Source organism: Macrotis lagotis, chromosome 1 (assembly GCF_037893015.1).
Source record: "Macrotis lagotis isolate mMagLag1 chromosome 1, bilby.v1.9.chrom.fasta, whole genome shotgun sequence".
Lineage (NCBI taxonomy): Eukaryota > Metazoa > Chordata > Mammalia > Peramelemorphia > Peramelidae > Macrotis > Macrotis lagotis.
The window spans coordinates 10,334,422-10,355,540 of record NC_133658.1 but is presented as its reverse complement, the minus strand read 5'-3'; the positions used below and the strand labels follow the sequence as shown (position 1 = coordinate 10,355,540).

At 44.4% G+C, this 21,119-nt stretch overlaps 1 protein-coding gene across 1 annotated transcript in view; it reads left to right on the top strand.

Annotated features, from left to right (window-relative positions):
- TET3 (tet methylcytosine dioxygenase 3) overlaps positions 1-21,119 on the top strand; it is a 119,938-nt gene that overhangs the window by 79,662 nt on the left and 19,157 nt on the right. Inside the window, exon 3 of the mRNA XM_074195165.1 lies at positions 12,367-12,457. Within this exon, the coding sequence (XP_074051266.1) occupies positions 12,367-12,457 (91 nt within the window). The remainder of the gene's footprint in view (positions 1-12,366; positions 12,458-21,119) is intronic.

Below are 21,119 nucleotides of genomic sequence, written 5' to 3'. Positions count from 1 at the left end.
TTTATCCTAGGTCCTTCAGCCTTGTCTGGGATCTTTGTATTGCTGAGGATAGCTAAGTCATCCACAGCTGATCATTTGCAAAATTGCTCTTATTGTGTACAGTGTATTACTGGTTCTGCTCACTTCACTTTACATTGGTTCATGTAAGTCTTTCCAGGTTTCTCTGAAACCATACTTCTCAGAATTTCTTAGAGCACATCCCAATCATATACAACAACTTGTTCTGTGATTCCCTATCCCCTCAACTTGCAATTCTTTGCCAACCTTAAAAAGAACTGCTTAAACTATTTTTGTACCTCTAGATCCTTTAACTTGAAAAAAAATTCCTTGGGAAGTCCATGAGTTGGATTACAGTGACAGTGGGTTTACCCAGTTTCATAGCCCTTTGGGTTGCCATGTAAATTGAAAGAGAAGGTTGAGATAAAACTGTTGTTGGCTTGAGGCATGAACAGGAGACAGAGGCAAATGGAAGATGAGAAAAGAGCGAGTGAATATGGGGAACAAGAATAAGAGTAAAAAACTGTTTGGGGGAGTAGGTGATCAGATGCCACCAAAGCTCTCCCATCACATGAGGCACCTACCCTTCCTAATGGGATTGGGGGTTGTATGCCCCCCCCCTTACTCTGAGGTCATGGAAGGCTCATTCTCCCACAATGACAGGTTGTCTGTTTCTTGACCCTGGCACCCCGGTCAGCAAACTCATTCACTTCCCCATGTTTTCCTGCTGTGGCCTGGAACCCCCTTGCTAATGGCTGCTTTCCAGGTCCCTGGCGCCAGAGTACTGAGATGAGAGGAATTACCCTGCAGGAAGGAGCATCCTTTAATGCACAGTGATAATTACACTGAGTCGGCCTTTCTCATCCAAGCATGGTATAGACTGGTTGGGGCAAATGATGTCTCTGACTGTTCTTGCCCCTAGGCAGCAAGGTGTCCAGTGGACACATCTAATTACATCACAGTTCTTGCTTTCCAACTCAAAGCTGGCAAGACCAGTCTTATCCCCTCCAAGTCTTGTAAGAGAGATTCTCAGGTCTACATCTGGAAGCATGTCTCCCATAGAGGGCCACGGGGTTCTGATCACAATGCATTGTTTAATATAAAATCAATGACTTGGGTAAAGGACTAGAAAACATGCTTAGGACATTGACAAAGCAGGGAACTCATTTGTTGAACGACAATTTAGTCAATGCTGATAGACAGTCAAAGGACATAAATTTAAGTCATAAATGCGAAAGTTTATTCTTAGGTTTAAGAAGAATTATGGTGTTCCCAAGTGTGGAAAGTACTGGTGATGGGGGAAAAGTGTCTTTTGCCTTTTGGTGGCCCTCAAGCTTATTAGCACCTCACTTGAGGTGAACACCAGAATTGCCAACACTGCTGCAGACCCTTGAGACTAGCAGGACATTCTTGCCCTACTTAGGCCATGTTTGAAGGGTGGCCTTAGACTCTGGCCACCATATATGATGGAGGATATGAATAAATTGGAAAGCAGCCAAAGAAAGGGACAGAAAGAGAAGTTTGAGAATCTGAAAGGCTGACATGTGGTAGAGAGATCCACTGGTTCTGCAGGATCCTGAGGGCAGAAAAAAATAACAAGGAGGGCACATTCTTAGAGGAAATGTTCATTTAAAGAACAACCTTCTAACAACCAGATCTTGGCTGCCTCTGCAATTGTTTCCACTTCATTGGTTGGAGACCTTCCTTCAGATAAAATCGGAATGATTCTTTGCCAGCGATGGTAGAGTAGATTCTCCGTCAAATAGGGATCTAGAAGTGGTACAAATGAGGAAACCAAGGACCAGGGACTGAGAGTCATGGATGTTATGTGATTTGCCCAAGGTCAAATAGGTAATAGATATCAGAAGTGGGATTAACTGTGAGACTTTGGCCAAGTCACTTAATGCCATTGGCTTGCAACCCCCCCCCCAAAAAAAAAGTAGGATTTGCATGGAGGTCCTTAAATTCCACACATGTTGCCTCTCCACCTCCTGTGAATTCTATAGTTATTGGAGTTAAGGAGTCTTAAAGTTTCTTGCTTCCAACTCCCTCATTGCACAGTGGAAGAAACTGAGACTATGGAAGTTAAGTGACTTGCCTTGTCATTAAGAATGTTTTTAAGAATCCAAACCTGGCTTTGTTAATAAAGGCAGAGCAGATCCTCAGTCCTGCTGTACTTGATCCTGGTTGGAGCGTCTCCATGTCCCTAGCAAGAGTTTTGACAGAATATAGTTTTCCTTTGATATTAGGAGTGCACAAATTATTTCTTCTCTTTATTTTTCTAAAATTTTCTATCACATACATTTTCCTGTGAAATATCTTCTTCACAATCATTTCTGTTCTGATCTGATCATCGTTGATTGTATTTATCAACCATTTTTCCTATATGTTTTCCAGATTGTCCTTTATGATCTTATTTGGATTTCTTGTTTGTTATTTAGTTAAAATTTCTCTCCCTGCCTCACCTCCCTCTACCCATCCCTCATGTCTGTGGTTTTGATTTTTTAATGGGTGGATCTTTGATAAACTAGGCACCTAAGCATTTGGGCCTTATTGGGGAATATTATGGAAGGAGGTGGTGCCCTCTTGGGCACAACTTTGTTTTGTTGCTTTAGGTCTTTCCCCTTGCAATGGTTCCCTCTGGTTGCTGCCTGGGGAGTTGGGGTGGGTGAGTAGTTGAACTGAATTCCAGGCCATGGGGTTGGCCTCAGGGTCAGAGACACTTGAGTTTCAAGTCCTACCATCCTTCCATCCAACTGGCAGGATGACTTTAGACAAGTCACCTCACTTCTTCACACCCTAGGTAGCACTTGAAGACTAAAGTGGTTGAGAAGATGCCTGCTTGCACTGGAAGCTTCCTCACTGGGGATTCCCTATACCAATGAAAATAGAGTCTCTGTTCCTGGACCTTTTGGAATATATGCTGAAGCTTTGTTTTTCATTTCTCCTTTTTTCTTGATCTCCTCTTCTTCTCCAGTTCCTCCCACCCCCTGCAAAACCAATACATACAAATCTTGTTGTTTGCATTCCCTGGTTCATGCCTTCCCCTTGTGGGGGCTTGCTTGGGCAGTTGCTGCCAAATCCAAGTCTCTTCTATCACTTGGTCATTGTTCCCCTCCAGTCCCTAGGACCAGGCATTTCTTTCCCATTGAAAGGCATTCTTTTCCTTCTTGCTTGGAATCTTCCACTTGGGTGAAGTCAGGTCATTAACCCACGCCCCTCTGAAAGAGCAGATCCAGTGGCTTCTCCCCACTGCTCACTGGTGGATCTGAGAAGGCTGAAAGGAGAGTTTCATGTCCGCCCCCCCCCCCATCCATTGCATGTAGACAACCCCCAAGGTCCTCAACTTGTCTTGCTTTATACCTTCTCTGTCATAAGGATTCACACCCTTTGTCTTCACTCACCCACAGCCCTGTAACTGAGTCTCAAATCACTTCACATTCTTAGTCCTGAGTTTTCTTTTGAGCAACAACCCACATAACCAGCCCGGAAATGCCAGGGGGAAGGCGGAGGCCTGTGGAGGGGTGTAAAGCAGTTCATGATAGATCTTCTACTGTAAAAACAATTCAGTGGGTCCAAGCAGCCCCAGAAATAGCAGGGGAATAGCAGAGATGACAGTTCCCCAGAAACATCAGCATAGATCTGAGTAATCTGGGTTAAGGTTACCCAAGAGGCCCCAGGCCTCTTTCAACCAACCTTTGTTAATGTCTAGTTTTGCCTCTTACCACTACTTACCCTTTTGAGGTCCTTAGTTCAGCAGTCAAACCTGCTCTGCTTCCCAGGAAGCACCTGTCCTGTGAAGACAGGGGAGGTTGAAGGACGATCCAGGGCCTCAATTATGAAATCACCTAAAGGAACTCCATGTGAATTCCCATTTCCAGTTCCCACTAGTACCTCAAGTTAAATGTCCCTAATTAAATTCATTAACCCTCTTCTCCCAACCAAAGCCTTTCTTCATTCAACAATCAATTTTCAAGTATTTCTTCTTTTTGGCAAGGCAATGGAGTTAAGTGACTTGCCCAAGGTCATACAGCACAAGTATATCTTAGCCTCTTGTCTGTGGCATCCTTCACTCCGCCTCTGATGCTTATATCCTCAGCCCTAGAATTGACACCAGTCCCCCTATTTACCACCAGGTCATGTTGTTTCCAGTCCTGCTGCCTCCTTTCTTAGTCATCCTCGATTCCCAACCATAATGTACCATCTCTGTGATCTTTTCCTTCAATCTATTGATTACTGCCAGGTTAATCTCCTTTGCATGTTACTGATTATTTTTCCTAGGATAACCAATGAGCTCCTTAGCTTTTCTTTTAAGTCCCGACACCTTCCGTTTCCACCCGACTTCTCTAGTCTTATCTTTTTGGTTTCTTCCAGACAAATGACCATTTCCCAGCATGCTCTCCTTGACTTTGTGCTTTGGCTTCCAGTTTTCCCTGGCATACTCTCTTACTTCTCATTGGTCTATTGACATCTTTCCTCTCCTTTAAAGCCTGAATCAAACGCCCCCTTCGCTGGGAGACACCTCTTCTTCCTTCTTCCTTTCATCCCTGGATTGTCCCAACCAATCACATTCTCCTATGCATGTTTGGATCCCAAGTTTATCATCTAACCAATTGGCTTCTCCTCCCAGGTTTGGGTCATGGCAGATTTCAAGGATGTGTCACCAAGGGCTTCCGTCAGTTAACTGATGAGAATGTTTGGGGTCCGTATCATTTTCTTTTTAACAGAATTGGACTCTAGACAGTGAGTCTCCCAGGGGCCTTCCTGCAGGTTGACAGCACTGTATTAATCACCTTGTGTGGAGTCAGGTTATGCAAGCAGCCATGAATCAACTTGAATACCATGCAGCCCACACCTCTGCTTCTTACTCATCAGAATATCTGGTGAGCCTTAGTCATGCACTTTGCTAAAATGCCTCCTGTTTCTGGCATTGTCCCAGTGTAGAAATAGAGTAGTTACTCGATGGATCTGCCTATCCAGGCACCTACCTCCCCACCTACCTACAGAGAAGCACCGGCCTTCAAAGCCAACTGAGCTGGGGCCAGAGTCAAAACACAGTGCCTGACATGTGGAAAGTACTGAATCAATTTTCATTCCTTCCTTCTTTTCTTTTTCCCTCCCTTCCTTCCCTCCCCCCCTTTCCTTCTTTCTTGATTTCCTTCCTTTTTTCCTTCCTCCCTCCCTCCCTTCTTTTCTTCCCTCCTCCCTATTTCCCTTCTTCCCTTCCTTCCCACCTCCCTCTCTCCCTCCTTTCCTCCCTTCCTTCTTTCCTCTACTCCTCCCTTTGTTCCTTCCTCCCTTCTTTGCCTCCTTCTCTCCTTCCTGTCTTCCCTCCTTCCTTCCAGCCTGGGGTAAATCATAGTTGGGAGTTGCTGTTCTACAAGGGTAGAGAGAGTTATGCCAATGGAACTCACTGGTCCAGATTGAATGAAAAGGCATTTATTGAGCACCTACTGTGTCCCAAGCTCTGGAGATACCAATAAAGGCAGGCAAGATTTGTCCCTGCCCTCCAGGAGTTAAGACTTTAACAGAGGAAGACCAAACACCTGGGAGAGCCATTGGTGCAGGAAGAGTATTTCAGTCAACTGAGTCCAAGTCATTGCCATTGCCTTTCCTTGGGTGACTGTGTGGATTGGGATGTCAATCTGAGAGCCATAATTCAAAACTGGGAGGAGGGAAGCAGGACCTGAAGATGACTGAAGAGCACCATGCCCAGATTGGGTCTCACCACTCCAAAGCCCAGAATCCTAGGATAGGAGCTCTCAGAGGTTGGGAGGAGGTAAAGCTGAAGCCTCGAAGATGGACAGGAAGTAGCCAAAAGTGGGGAAACAATTATTAAATTTATCCAAACACATACTTATACCAGAGATATAAGTGAATCTGTAAGGGACAATTTCAACTTGAAAAGAATTTCTGTTGTATTTTCTCCACTTGCTTATACTTGCTCCAGGCCTTGGGAACTTCTACCATTACCTAGAATCTTGCACATCTATTTGGAGGAAGGACCAAGACTTTATCTTAATGGGCCTAGATGGTGTGAGACAGATTCACTTCCTGTCTGGCCATGGGCTTGTCCTCTTTCTCAGACTGCTTAAGATCTGGTCAAGGAAAGAGACATAGTGGCTCAAGTATCAAATTGGACTTGAGGAGTTAAAGAATTGAGAATTCAGGGGAGGCTAGGTGGCACAGTGGATAGAGCACCTGCCCTGGAGTCAGGAGGACCTGAGTTCAACTCCGGCCTCAGACTCTTAATAATTACCTAGCTGTATGGCCTTCGGCAAGCCACTTAACCCCATTTGCCTTGCAAAAACCTTAAAAAAGAGAGAGAGAATTGAGAATTCCTATGGTGTAGCATTCAGAAATGATAGCTTTGGAGTCACAGGACCTGGACTGGAATTCGATCTCAGTCATCTGAGTTAACTTAAAAAAAATTAGCCATTGATATTCTAGTAATCTTGCAAAAGACAACCCCTGACCCTAAGGAACTCACAATCCAAGGAAGTTATTAAGAAACTCAGATATGCAAATGTGTTCAGATAGTTGTATTCTTTGCATTTATTTTTGGATAGCCGAATATCCAAAAACATGGCCAGCACTTGAAAAATCTTTTCTAAGTTCATCTTACAATCCTGGACCAGAGAGATGACCCAGTGAACCCATCTGAGATGCCAATGAGCCCTATTTGCCTCAGAGTGCCAACAATGAAGACTCTAATGGCAGGGACTGTAGTTTTTTCACCATCTTGCCCTTAATCCTGAAAATGACTCTTTATCATATCAATGTTTAAATGTTGGTCAAATTAAGTTGACTGTCTCTTTGTGTTCCTTATTTTTAATTTTGCCAATATATCTTGTTTTAGAAAAATACTTCCAAACAAACATCCAATGTATATTACAGGGAGAAAAAGATGATCCATTTCGTGGAAAGAAGGCAGTGTCCGAATTTTGCAGGCAATGTCCCAATATCTACCACTAAAATCGATTAGTTCTTTCGCATCTCTCTGTTTAGTTTCTTGACATTGCTTTGTTGTGGTTTCCCCCAGCATCACATCCCAGAAGACTTTCCAGTTTTCTCTCAATTCTGCATATTTGTCTTTTCTTATGATTTCCATCATATTCCCCTACAACATTCCAAAGTTTGGGGCACACTTTGATATGAACACGTTTGTATAGTTGAGTCTTCTGAGTAACATCCTTGGAAAGTAGACCCATTAGACAATTAGCTTCTTCTGGACCTTTCTGTCTCCAGTGCTTAATCTACTTTTTGGCAAACAGTGCTTGGGAAATATTTACTGACTGAATGGATAGTTCCAATCTCAAAGCTGGGTTTTTACCTTTGTGTGAAAGGGCAAATAATGTAAGGGCTGGGAGGGGTCAGGAATATCAGGTTTGCCCTGGGGTGCTTTCAGTCTAAAGTTGAGGCTTTGACACCATTTAGAGGATGCCTGGATAACTGACCTCAGAAATTTCAGATTGTACTCGGAGCTTTTAATTCTGTGTGTAAATGAAATGAAAAGATTTGCCATGGGCCAGGAAATGTTTGCCATTTAACCCCTATCATAGCCTGGCCCTCCCCTGCCTTCCCAAACTTCAGAGCCCATCCTCCTTTCCCATCCTTGGGGATGTTCTTTCCCACTCTGCAGATGGTCATCCCTACATCTTGGCTAGTCCTCAACTGGTAATGCCCCCTCTCTCCTCACCTCTTCCACTCAGAATTCTGTTTTCTTTCAAGACTCTGCTCAAGGAACTCCTTTCCTGTCTTTCTGATTGTCCCCACTGCTCAGGCCCAGTTTGATTGTTCTATTTTTTTCTCTACATGCATAGATATTCATAGGCTCATATGCACACGTGTTTGTTGTGTCCCCTCCTAAAATGTAGTTTCTGAGGGAAGGGCCTGCTTCCGGTGTCCCCCTTCATATCCTCAACTCCTAAGGCAGTGCTTGGTGAAAGTTGGGGATTTACAGAACGTTTGTTGATTGACTAATTGACTTCTTCAACTGAACTCGCCTCCTGTTACCCATTAACAGGATGAATAAATGTTGCAAAAAAGAAGATTTTGCCTGGACAATAAGAAAAATCTTCCAAAGGGCCGCTAGTTAATGACGATTATAGCATTTTGGTTTTGCTTCCTATGTGTTAGGCAATGTGCTAAGTACCTTGCAAAGGTTATTTCAAATGAGCCTCATGACATCATGGGCGGGAGTTGCTATTATTCCCATTTACAGATGAGGAAACTGAGACAGCAGTTAAAATCACTTGCCTGGGTTCTGAATGACAATTTGAACTTATGCCTCTGGATTGATATCTTATGTTATTTTTTCCAATTCCAAGTTTTTCAATATTCATCCATTTATATATTTATAAGTTATACATTTTCCTACCACCCTTCCTTCCCATCTCCCTCCCCTCAGGGGCGAACAATCTGGTAAAAGTTCTACTTGTACGTTTGTTTGTTTGTTTTCTTAATTTTAATTTTTATTTAAGGCAATGAGGTTAGGTGACTTGCCCAAGGTCACATAGCTAGGCAACTATTAAGTATCTGAGGTTAGATTTGAACTCAGGTCCTCCTGACTCCAGGGTTAGTGCTCTATCGACCATACCACCTAGCTACCCCCTCCACATATATAGTTGTGTTTAACATGTTTACGTATTTGTTGTTTTGTGCATGAGGAATTAGAACTAAGGGAAATGAAAGAAAACCATGGGACAGGAAGGAAAAACAGAATGTTTAAAAAAGCGAACCCAGTACCCTTTCAGATTCTATGGGGTTTTTCTTTTTTCCACCTCTGGATGTGGATGGCTGGACTTATTTATGTCTTCTGACTCCAAACCCGATGCTCTGTCCATTACACCACCTCTCTGCCTCATCGTGCAAAGGCCCCATGATCTTTGTCAAGGGTCAAATAAAGGGGCTTCTTAGGCAAGTCCAGGTTGGACTTGACTGCTATCCCTCCAAGGTCTCTCAGCTCTGGCATGCAGGGATTCTGGGCTCTTCTCACTCTATTGGGAAAACTTGGAATGATAGTTTTCAATTGCTCCCCAACTTCCAGACTGCTTCACTCCTTCTTTTCTTGGACCTCAAAAACCAATGGATGGACCTCCTTAGCCTGACATTGCCCCTTCCCTTCGCTAAATCCATTTGCCCTTCTTAAGAGAGATTGTCCCAGCTCTTCCAACTTGCCAAGAACTGACCCAGGCCTTGTTCTTGGTGAGAGTAGACCCTTTGGTCCTTTGGGAAGTGGTTAGAGTAGGAGAAGCATTCCCTGCTTTCCTTCCCAAGGACTTGTTTCCAGTTGCCTTGGCCAGCTCTTGCTCCTGTTTGGGCCCCATCCTTCGGTTTATTGTTTTTTCCCCATTGGCCGCTGCTGCTAGTAAAACTCATCCAGTCCCATTTCTGGTCAGTACTTCCTTTTTGCATGTCTCGATCTCATGCAAACACAGGATAATGGATAACAGGAAGAGTGCTCTGGGGCATGTTTTTCCTTTGTCCGTAGTAATAACCCATAATAAATCAACAGGCCACTATGCAAAGCACTTGAAGTGCAGTCTCATTTGGTCTTTACAACACCCTGGAGAAGAATGGGCTATTTTCTCCATTTTACTACTGAGGTAGCCATGGTCCAGAGAAGTTGAGTAGGTTGCTTGAGGTCACACAGCTAATAAAGGTCCACAGCAGGAATCAAACTCAGAGTTTCCTCTCTCTAATTTCAGGATTCTCTTCACCATCCAGCCCTTTTTTGACCTCAGTTTCCACAGCTGTAAATTAAGATAATTGGATGTTGTAAGGTCTCTCTCCCAGCTCTTATTAAGTTTAACATCTCTCTCTCATGGTTCGTTTTCCTCAAGTTTTTAAAATGTTGTCAATAGGGGGCCGCTAGGTGGCGTAGTGGATAAAGCACCGGCCCTGGAGTCAGGAGTACCTGAGTTCAAATCTGGCCTCAGACACTGAATAATTACCTGGCCGTGGGCAAGCCACTTAACCCCATTGCCTTGCAAAAAAAAAAAAAACCCTAAAAAAATGTTGTCAATAATATCTATTCTATCAACCTCTCAGGTTTAACAATATTAAATGAGATTGCATTCCTGGGATTGGGATTCCAAAAGGAATTTAGAGGTGGCACAGTGGAAGGAGCAAAGGCCTTTTGAATCAGCTTCCCTTTTTCCAGTGATTACTACCTGAGTGACCTTGGATGTGTTAGTTTATTTCTCAGAGTCTCAGGTTCCTCATTTTCAAAATTAGTTCCAGGTCTAACGGACCTCTGAGATCTCTCATGGCTTTTGGTTCATGTTCCTGTGAATCTTCAGTTTGGAGGTGTTCTCCCTGTCTCTGTTTTTCAGTCTCTGTCTGTCTCTTTGACTGTGATAATGTAAGCAACAAGTGAGTTACATTGTCTTTTCTTGATTGCCACAATCATCTGGTTCTAGCATCAATTTTTCTGGTTGGACTTTTGGACCCCACAGCTGGGGAGTTCTTGTTTCTTACCTTTGATTCTACCTTCTTGGCTTCTTGCGATACCATCATTTCATGATGATGGTAAAAGACTTTGTTAACCTTTAATTATGGTAGGAATGCCCACTTGAGCCTTCTTGAGGAATGGGGTGAAGAATTAGGATTGGTTTTCTGTCTCCCTCACTCTTTGCCTCCCATTTAGAAACCAGAGTTTCTGGCTCATTTTGAGGGTTTTCCACAAGCAAGATGTCCAGGGGAGACCACAGTGTAAATGGCCTTGAATGTTGGACTAAATAATCCAGTAGAAAATGGGGAGACAAGAAAATAGGAATACTTCTTGAGTTTTCCAAGAAAAGGTTAAGGATAATCAAATCCAGAACCCTGTATTCTTTGAAAGTGTAGGGCAGATCTAGGTCATTCAATTGGAGGCAGGGTGCAAGGTGTCCCAGAGTTTCTAAGGTAGAAAATGAGTCTACTTTCTTTCTTCCCTGTTTTTTTAAATTCTGTTTTACTTTATTTTTAGTTTTGAGATCTTTGCTTCTCGCCCTTAACCACTCATTGAGAAAATGAGAAAAAGAAAACGTACTACAAATATGTTCATTCAAGCAGAACAATTCTCCTTAGTTATTAACCCTGCCCCTTTGAGGTCTCAATCTGTATTTGTGCTCTGTTTCCGATGAAATGGGCCACCCAAATTGGCCAGCATTTTAGAAAATGGATTGTGGGTCTGGTCATCCTTAATCTTTTCCCATTTTCTATGAGATTACTTAGTCTGTCATTCAAGTTTATTTAACTATGATCCCAATGACTCCACTTTCCTATGGAACACCCTCATCTCTAGCCAGATCACTGAGTGAATGAAGAGCCCTAAATCTGATGATTCTGGGGAGGGGGCATCAAGGGCATGTTTCTGTCCCAGTCAGCCCTTGTGATTTTCAAACAGTTTTGTTGTTGACTGGCATTGTTATCTTTGTTTAGAGGACTTTTCCCACATGGCATGTGAAGAGTCTTGGAGACCCGAACATGCTTGGTATCCACCCAGTAGGGGCAGCTCTTTTCATTGAATTCTTTGGAAAGTCCGGGTCTCATGTACTCTATGTTTAGGGACTGGTTCTGGGTGGGGGATTGTATGCTGAGGAGGTCAAATGTATACAAAACAAATGACATTGATCTTTTATCTGAAGCACGATAATCTCCAACATTTGTGGGCCCCTACGGAACCACTGCTTTGCCTTTGGCAGAGCATTTGTCTCACTCACCCCCTTTCCCACCTTCAGAAAGGAGCCCCCACCAAACCTCTTCCATGAAACCTTTGTCCCTAATCAATATCAAGAAATTTTCTTAATTTACCAAGCTTTCAATGTCTCTTCTCCTTTTTTGATGTAGACTAGGGACTAGACCCAAGATTTGCTTGGTCTAGGGAACTCCCAGGAGAAGAAAGTCCCTTCTCCAATGCAGGTAGGTAGCAACTTCCCAGTCCTCTGGACAATGCTAAGACAAGAAGTTGCAGAGTCCAGAGGACTGGGAAGTTAAAGAACTTACCCAGGGTCACACAGCTTCTACCTCCAGTGTTGGGCTGTGTCATCATAATCCTTACTACTGTCAGTTCTGTGAGCTCCTTGGGGACAGTGACTGTGTAAGAGTGTTAAAATTAGAGGAACACTAAATGTCAGAGCTGGAAATGACCTTAGGATCATCTGCCTCAGTGGCCTGATTTTGAAGATGAAGGAGACCCAGAGATGTCAAGATAGTTGTGTGTGAAGTCAATGATAGAACCAAGATTTGAATCCAGAGCCTTGGACTCCATGTCTGGGTTAGATCATATCTCTCCCCCTCCCAAGTGTTGTACATACCAGGGACTTGGTAACCATTTGACAAATGATGACATAATTTTATTTTTTTCTTTCCCTCTCAACCTAGAGCAAATAGTGGAGAAAGATGAAGGTCCATATTACACCCACCTGGGGGCTGGGCCCTCTGTGGCAGCCATCCGAGAGCTGATGGAGGACCGGTAAGTGGGACTTGGCTTCATGTAAGCCTGGGAGTAACTTGGAATCCAGGTTCAGGACAGTTAGAGATTGTTACCCTAACTGACTCTTGTGGATGGTGGAGCAATGTGGCCCCAAGAGCTCTCAACCACAGGTCTCCCAGGTTGCTCTCTTCCCCCTCCCCCCACCCCACCCTCAGTGGGTCCTCACTTAGACCAGGGAGCCACATGTTGGAGAGATCTCAGAGCAGGAACCAGGTATAGGGAAGTTCTTGGCAGTTACTGGGACCTCATTTCAAGAAAGAATCTCTCAACAGTGGAAACTGCCTGCAAAGAGAATCATGAGACTGGTCAAGTGGTTGAGGGTAGCTCAGCTCCTAGAACCATTATGTGGTGGAGAAATCAGAAAAACTTCTAACCTTGCCCTCTTCCCCTCCCCTATCCCCGCCATGATTCTTTCTCTTTTCTGACCAAGTGAGCCTTTCTTCAAAGTGAACTGGGGAATGGAGGTAGCTCATACCTGGACTGCTCCTGAGAGGGCAGAAGATGGTTCCTCCACTGCATTTCCTTGTAACCAGGATTGGTTATTGTAGCCCATTGTGTTCTTTTCTTGCTCTTCCCTGACCATCTTTGTCATTATGTTGACTCCCCCTGGCTCTGCCTCCTTCCATTTTGCCACAGTTCTGATTCTCTGAATTCCTCATTGTCATTGTTTCTCAGGATTCAGTGACCTTTCTTTACTGATCCAACCATTCTGCAGTGAAGGACACAGCACAAACTGGGTGTCTTTACTATCACACCCCCCCCCCCCCATGCTGCTGTGAATATTTTGGTGACTTGGGACCTTTATTTTTGTCTTTGATCTTGAGTTTACATGTATACAACTTGGGCTATGAATATGGACATTTTAGATAGCCAAGTGGCATGGATTTCAATCCAGTTCCAGATACTTACTAGTTGTGTGACCCTGATAAGTTACTTAATCTGTTTTGCCTCAGTTTCTTTAATTATAAAATAAAGATGATAGTTCCTACTTCCCAAAGTGGTTATGAGGATAAAATCAGATAATATTTGTAACACGATATGTGGCACATAGGAGGCACACTATCTCAATGAGCTGTTTTCAGTCCTGGGGAGGGTCTCTGGGCTAATGCTCTTTGGCCACTTATCCAGTGGAGTTGTTGGCCATGTGTCCCAAGAGAACAAGAGAACATCTGTAGTTCCTTCTACCTTAGATTCTGTGAAGGTAGCATGATCATTTCTTTGTCTTTAAATTACAATTCTGACTTTTTTTCAAGTATTCAGTATAAGTCTTAGGCTTGGGAAATGATTCACTGGGTCTTTGATGGATCCTAAGTCATCATCTTTTTTAATGTACTACTTAAACAAACAAAAAGAGAAAGAGTTCTAGCTTGTAGTGAATTCATTCAAGGTTAGAGCCAAGTGGTCCCCAGCGTCTTGTTGAGTAACACTTCCTTTGGTGGTAGGCTGTGTCTAGAGAGAGGTGGTATCCAGATGGAGGGAATTAACTTCACTCTGTTCTGCAGTCTGTCCATTCAAAACACATCTGCATCATAGTGGGCAACTCATCTGAGAAAGGTCATTGGTAATTTGAGAGGGTGCAAGGGAGGGCATTTAGTATTCTGGAGGTCCTTGGGTCATCTGAGGATTGATGGGATGAGTCAATCCTTTAATCTGGAGCAGAGGAATTGAGTTGGGGTAGAGCCATGTGCTACAGTAACTGACTCACAGATTTGAAAGACTTTCACGTGGAAAAGGAATTGGTCTTGTTCTGCTTGGCCCCAGCAAGCAGAACACTGAGCATGGGTAGAGGCTACAGAGAAGTAGCCAGATTGAAGGGAATCTCCTTCTTTATACCTGGAACAATTCCACATTTGGGAGGTGAGGTGGGTTCCCTCTGGTGGGACATCTTGAAGCAGAGGCTGTTGGAAAGGATGCATGGCCTTATTCCAGAGTAGGTTGAACTCAAAGGTCTCAGAAAGACCCTTCCAGCTCTTGGCATCCTGAGAACCATTTCCAGAGGGCTCTCAGCACTAAGGTGATGGGATCAGGATCATTGATCTGGTGCTAGGAGGAATTTTGCATACCATTTACTGGAAGCCATCCATTTTACAAATGAAGAAATTGAGGCAGGCCCAGGGAAGTGATTATTAACTGGGTCTCTGATGGGTCCTAAGTCATCATTTTTTCCAATGTTCTATTTAAAAATACAAAGAGAGTAAGAGTGGTAGCTTGGAGTGAATTCATTCAAGGTTGGAGCATAGGTAGTATGTGGCAGAGACAGGATTGGAATCTTGTCCCCTGACTCCCAGTTGGATGTTATTCCCAATGGACCACATTGACTCCAGCCTACCTTCTATGGTTCTGCTCAATTCACTTTGCATCTAGTCTAACTTCCTCGTGTGACAGATGAGGAAACTGCAGAGCTAGCTAGTACTCTCCTTGGCGCTGATCCATGGGAATGTAATAAGTGAGTCATAAGGGTTTGATGGAAGGGGGTGGAGTTGAATAAGCACATGTTAGGGCCTCCCCCATTGGTGGCATGGTTGGTGGGAAGCTGACTGCACAAGTAAGGTTTCCCATGCTTTCATTACATTTTGAAGGTTTTCTACCCTAGTGGACCTATGACCCACCATCAAAAGAGATTGAAAAGTCTTTTATCCCATCCTTGCAACCTCTTCAAAGTTCCTGATATGTTCAAAAGTATGTAATGGTCTTATCTATTTCTGTGGTTATCACTTTACCCCTCGGAGCCTCCATTTCCTTATCTGTAAAGTGGGGATAAAAATAGTACTTACCTCAATTTAGAGGTTTCGTGAGAATGAATGGTTATGATGTCTATTCTGAGCACTTAGCAATCTTTAAATTCTGCCCTCCAAGGAGTTTCTATTGTTTGGGTCTTGTTGGGCCATGCCCAGGATGGTGACTTGGGCTTGAAAGTGGGTTCTTCTTGCTTTGGGTCTCTAAGGAGGAAAATGGGACTTTTGCCATGCTCTTCAATACTCCAAATCGCCAAGATGGTAGCAGATGGGCTGGTAAGGAAGATGGGCAGAGAAGCAGACAGGCTCAGCCCTTTAAATTCAAATAGCCGGAAGATGGCTTTGTTTTCAGCCATGTGGACGTTAGGAGATGAGGCTTTGCTTTGTCTGTTTGTCCCTTGTCTGCTAGTTGTTTCTTCTTTCCTGTCCCAGGAAATCCTTCTTGGCTAATCCTTCCTCCTCTAACACACACACACACACACACACACACACACACACACACACACACACACACAAAGTCTCCTCCCTCTCCCTTGTCTGCCCTTCCTCCTCTCCCCTTTTTCTGTGGACCCTCTTTTTTTGTGGCCTCCCTATTTCTCCCTGATAGAGATGGGGGAAGGAGAGAGGGTAAGAGGAGAGAAGCCAAGTCAGACTCATCTGGAAAGTGGCCCTGCCCCCACAATGGGTGTCTTTCATCCCTTTGGGCCCCTTGTATCCATCACCTGTGGCAGGAGGTGGGTGGGTTGCTTCAACTTTGATGCTTTGGAAACTCAGTCCAAGTCCTGAGCAGAGGTTGTAAATCTTTCCAAATTGCTTTTCTTTTCAGTCATTCTTTGGGTCTGAATCATTCTTGTTTCACTTCCATTATTCTCTCCATCGGTTCCTACAGCTCAGGATTCTCTGAATTCATTTGGTTGACTTGTTTTATGGTAAACTCCCACTCCATCACACTCATACAACTTGTTGAGCTATTCCCCAGTAAGCTAAGATAGAGTCTTAGACAATACCATGAACTCCAGTTGGATTTTCTTCTCTCCCTTTTTTATAACATTGGGGATTGGGACATTTGTTTGACTTGAGATCATTCTTTCTCTTGCACCCACCCCTTCCTTACTCCCACTTGTTTTCCTCTTGGCTTTGATTTCTTTCTTTTTTTTAGAAAGATTTTATTTATTTTGAGTTTTACAATTTTCCCCCCAATCTTGCTTCCCCCCCCCCACAGAAGGCAGTCTGTTAGTCTTTACATTGTTTCCATGGTCGACATTGATCTCAGTTGAATGTGATGAGAGAAATCAGATCCTTAAGGAAAAAAATAATATATAAGGGAATAGCAAAATTACATAATAAGATAATGGGGTTTCCCCCCCTAATTTGAAGGTAATAGTCTTTGGTCTTTGTTCAAATTCCCCAATTCTTTCTCTGGATGCAGATGGTATTTTCTATTGCAGACAGCCCAAAATTGTCCCTGATTGTGTTGTACTGATGGAATGAGCAAGTCCATCAAGGTTGATCATCACCTCCATGTTGCTGCTAGGGTGTACAATGTTCTTCTGGTTCTGCTCATCTCACTCAGCATCAGTTCATGCAAATCCCTCCAGGCTTCTCTGAATTCCTATCCCTCTTGGTTTCTAATAGAACAATAGTGTTCCATGACAGTTTGTTAAGCCATTCTCCAATTGAAGGACATTCACTTAATTTCCAATTCTTTGCCGTTGGGTTTGATTTCTACAATAAATAGAAGAGGGAATTGAGGGGAGAATGAAGGAGAGAGGGAGTAGCTGTGATTAGGTTTGGCAGCTAGGAGGGTCAATGAATAGGGCTCTAGGCTTAGGATCAGGAAGATTCTTCATGAGTTTGAATCTGGCCTCAGATGTAGCATATGAGCCTGAACAGGTTGAACATCCATAAAATGAACTGGAGAAGAAAATGGCAAACCACTCCAGTGTCTTTGCCAAGTAAAACCCAAATGGGGTCATGAAGAGTCAGACACAATTGAACAATACATTTTTTAAGACCTCTTGTGGATGAGGGTTTCCACTTCTATTTGGCATCAATGGGTAGAGCCACTTTCCTTTGGAGTAGAGATTGTTTTCTTTTTTGTTTCTTCCATAGTTCCTGACTGGCTGGCTAGCAAGGACTTAACTAGGAACAAGAGTGGTTACTAGGGCTAAAGAGGCACATTTGGGTTTGATCTCAGAAAAGAGCTCACCAACGAGTTGAGCCACGCCCTCATTTTTTTTTTTGCAAGGCAATGGGGTTAAGTGGCTTGCCCAAGGCCACACAGCTAGGTAATTATGAAGTGTCTGAGGCCAGATTTGAACTCAGGTACTCCTGACTCCGGGGCTGGTGCTCTATCCATTGTGTCACTTAGCCACCCCACCCATGCCATCATTTTAACAGAAGCCTGATGAGGATTCAATGGGCAGGCCATCATGGAGATTCTTTTGAGTTTTAGGTTGGTGAAGGTGATGAATGAGATACTTTCTAATTTTTGAGACTCTGCTCATGTCTGTATGTGCCTGGGTAACCATTGAGGTTGTCTTCAGCTCTAAATCTGTGATCGTCCAAGGACAATCCAAGTTTAAGCAGTATTGTTTCCACTTTACATGTGAAGAAACTGAGGTATAAACTTGGCACTGGTCACATAGCCTGGAACAGAGCAGGAATATGAATCCAGATATTGTTCTAAATCCAATATTATTTTCACTCGTCTTGTTAGAAACATAGTCCAACTCTCTGAGACAGATAGTTTAGGATGCTTCCTCTGCAAATTACAGGCTCAGAAAAGTCAAGTTGTGGAGGTAACACTTACATGTGGGTCGTTGGATGGTCTGTTCTCCCCTGCTGCACCTGGATACATGATGGGGATTGGGTCATCTTGCACACCTTTCCTACAGGTTCTTTCTTTTTTTTCTTGCTTTAAAACTGTTTTTTGTGAGGCAGTGGAATTAAGTGACTTACCCAAGGTCACACAGCTAGTAAGTATTAAGTGTCAAGGCTGGATTTGAACTCAGGTCTCCTGACTCCAGAACCAGTGCTCTATCCACTGGGCAACTAGCTGCCCCAGGTTCTTTCTTAAGAAGATGCCAAGAACTTCAAATGCCACTTGGTGGGTGGTAATAGTGCCAGGTCCTCTGCTGATACAAATGTTTACAATGGGCTCTGAGTTAACCCAGAGCATCCTGGGAGTTGCCAGTAGCTATCATGCTGGCTCCTAGTGCCAATTCTGCCTCTGACTACCAAAGTCAAAAGATCCATCTATGCTCGTGGGTTCCCGTCCTCAGGTATTACCCTTTAGGGTAGAATAAAGAAGAGGTGACTACATAGTTTGTAAGGACAGAACAAGTCACTAAGATTTGGGTTCTAAAGTCCCTCCCAGTTTGCCCAGTCTGTTCCGAGGTCCCTTCCAGCTTTAGTATTCTGGGTCTGGTATCACTTCTAATTACCCTTCCATGTTCTAAGTGCCTTCTAGCTCTGACATGGATAGAGTTGTCATGTTCCATGACTTGGTTGTGAACACGTGTCTGTGTGGGTGATATTTATGTATTTGGAGCTCAAGGGTCAGAGACCTTGCAGGGCCTCTTCATCAAGGAGTTGGCCCTGTGTTCTTAGAGGCTACTTTAATGGATCCAAAGTTCTTGTAGATCCTGCAGAGCTGACAGTTGTGGAACTGTCTCAGGACCACAGTGGACAAGATCAATGTCTCTTGGATTTGTTCCTGGGGTATGCTGCATGAAATATGCTGTGGAAGGTATCTCAGCATCTCTCTCAGCCTTGGAGATCCCCCAGCAAGCTGTGGACCGGCCACACCACATCTCTTGAAAGTGTCCTATGTGCTGTGAGGTTGGGAAGGCATGGAGCTAGCTACTAGGTGCCCACATGCTTGCCTCCATGTGCCTCCATGTGTGTGTTTACACCTTTATTCAGTCATGATTGGTATGCAGGCCCTGGGAACTCTGCTGGCTTGGAGCCCCTGACAGGGGATCTGCTCCCTTTTCTCCTTCCGGAGGCCAGCTATGTCGGGAATGTCACCTGACTGCAAAGTCGGAAAATGGCCAAGATTCTCCTTGGTGGGCGGGGGCTGGGCCCTCTGTTGAGCCCTCCCCTCAGAGCACCTAAAAGAAAAGCCACTCCTTCCTCCTCACATTCCTTGGGATTCCCCTTCTAGCTTGAGTCACAAAGTCCTGGAGGCAGATCAAACCAGATGCTGGGCGCCTTTCTTGGAAAAATGTTTGCCATTTGGCAGAAATTGGGGGGAGCTTGGGGGCAGCTTTCACTGACCGTAGGTTGTCCTTATGCCCAAGTCTGTTAGCTGGCAAGGGGATTCTGGGTATTTGGCTTTTGGACTCTGGGTCTTACCGGAGTGGACCGAGCTGCTTTTGGAGTCAGTCTTGATTCTAAACACTCTGGCCTGGGTGGGCTGCCCAGCCTGGGCCCTGCCCACCTCACATGGACTCTGCTGCCCTTCTTGCATCCCGGCTTCTCTCCCTCTACTACTGGCTCTCTCCTCTGAGATGAGCTCCCTCCTGTCCCGTCTAGCTGATTTGTAGAGCCTGGAGCTCTCTGCTTGTGGTCTCCCCCATTACACTGAGGGCCCTCTGAAGGGCCCCTCTGAAAGTGGGGTTTGTTCTGGCTTCTCTTTGTATCCCCAGCTCTCTACACAAGCCCTCACATGGAGGGGCTGGAGTCATACTTACTAACTGAGGGCCCCCAGCAGATGGATATCTGGGACTGACTGACCGACGATGCTACATTTAGATCACTGGAGAGGATTTCCACCCAGGAATGGCTCATGGCAAAGAAATTAGAGGGCCCCTCTGAAAAAAAAAAACCCTTCTTATATTCTTTGACTGGCTTATTGCTCTTCTCCGGTGGAACTGTGGTTGGGATACCATGGATAGCTCTTAAGCAGGGCAGAGTCCAGCCCACCTATATCTCCTACAGTCTGGGTGACTGTTATCCTTGCTCTTCAATGCTCCTGCCCCCAGTCCTGGTAGTTATGTGGGCACCAGCCATGGCCAGCCTACCGCCTAGTTCTAACCTTCACATCCCACGATGATATTCTTTAAACTGTCTTACCCATGAGTCATCATTAGTAATCTCTTAGGTCCTCCAGATGCCCACCAGGCATGTCTCCAGAGCCTTGAGAGTCACCCACCCATTAGTTTTAGTGGGATTTTTCATGATTCATCAGTAAATAGCATCAAGATCTCTCTCTCCCCCCTCCCCCCATTAAAGTGGGGGTATAAGGAGCACCAAGTAATAACTCCCTTCTAATGAAGGATTTGAGAGTCTCAGTGAATTTTCAGGAACTTTTCCTGGCATCAGGACTAGTTCTTATCTTCTTTGCCTCATCACTTAGCTTTATTTAAAGATGGGACAACTGAGGCTCAGGCTAAGTGACTGTACCGGGGTCACACAGCTAGTAGGTACCCATTCTTGGGAAATCCAGAGCTTCCTTCCCCTGGAACCAGCCCTCTCCTCACTAAATTGTTTTGCTTCTTATTGAAAGAATAGTCCTGTTAGAGTGGATTTGGGGGCAGGAACAGTCGGAAGCCCATGGTAACTGTGCAAGTCCAAGCCACAAGTAATTGTTCCTTTCTACGGCATTCTGGGTTTTGCTCCTGCTGTGTCAATCCAGGACCCACATGGTGGACAGCTGCTTGCATTCCATCCAGCTTCAAGGCACGGACATAAGATCACAGAACGGCCCAATTACAAGGGACCTCCGAGACCATGTGGCTCTAGTCATCTCTGAAAAAGAATTCTCTTGACAACATCCCAGATTCTGAGCTTCTGATCAAAGAGACAGCTGAAGGCACTTGCTAGCTCTGTGACCCTGAGCTCTTGATTTGACCTCTGTGGACCCCCCCTTGCTTCTTCTCTGAAACAGGGGTTGCTGAGAT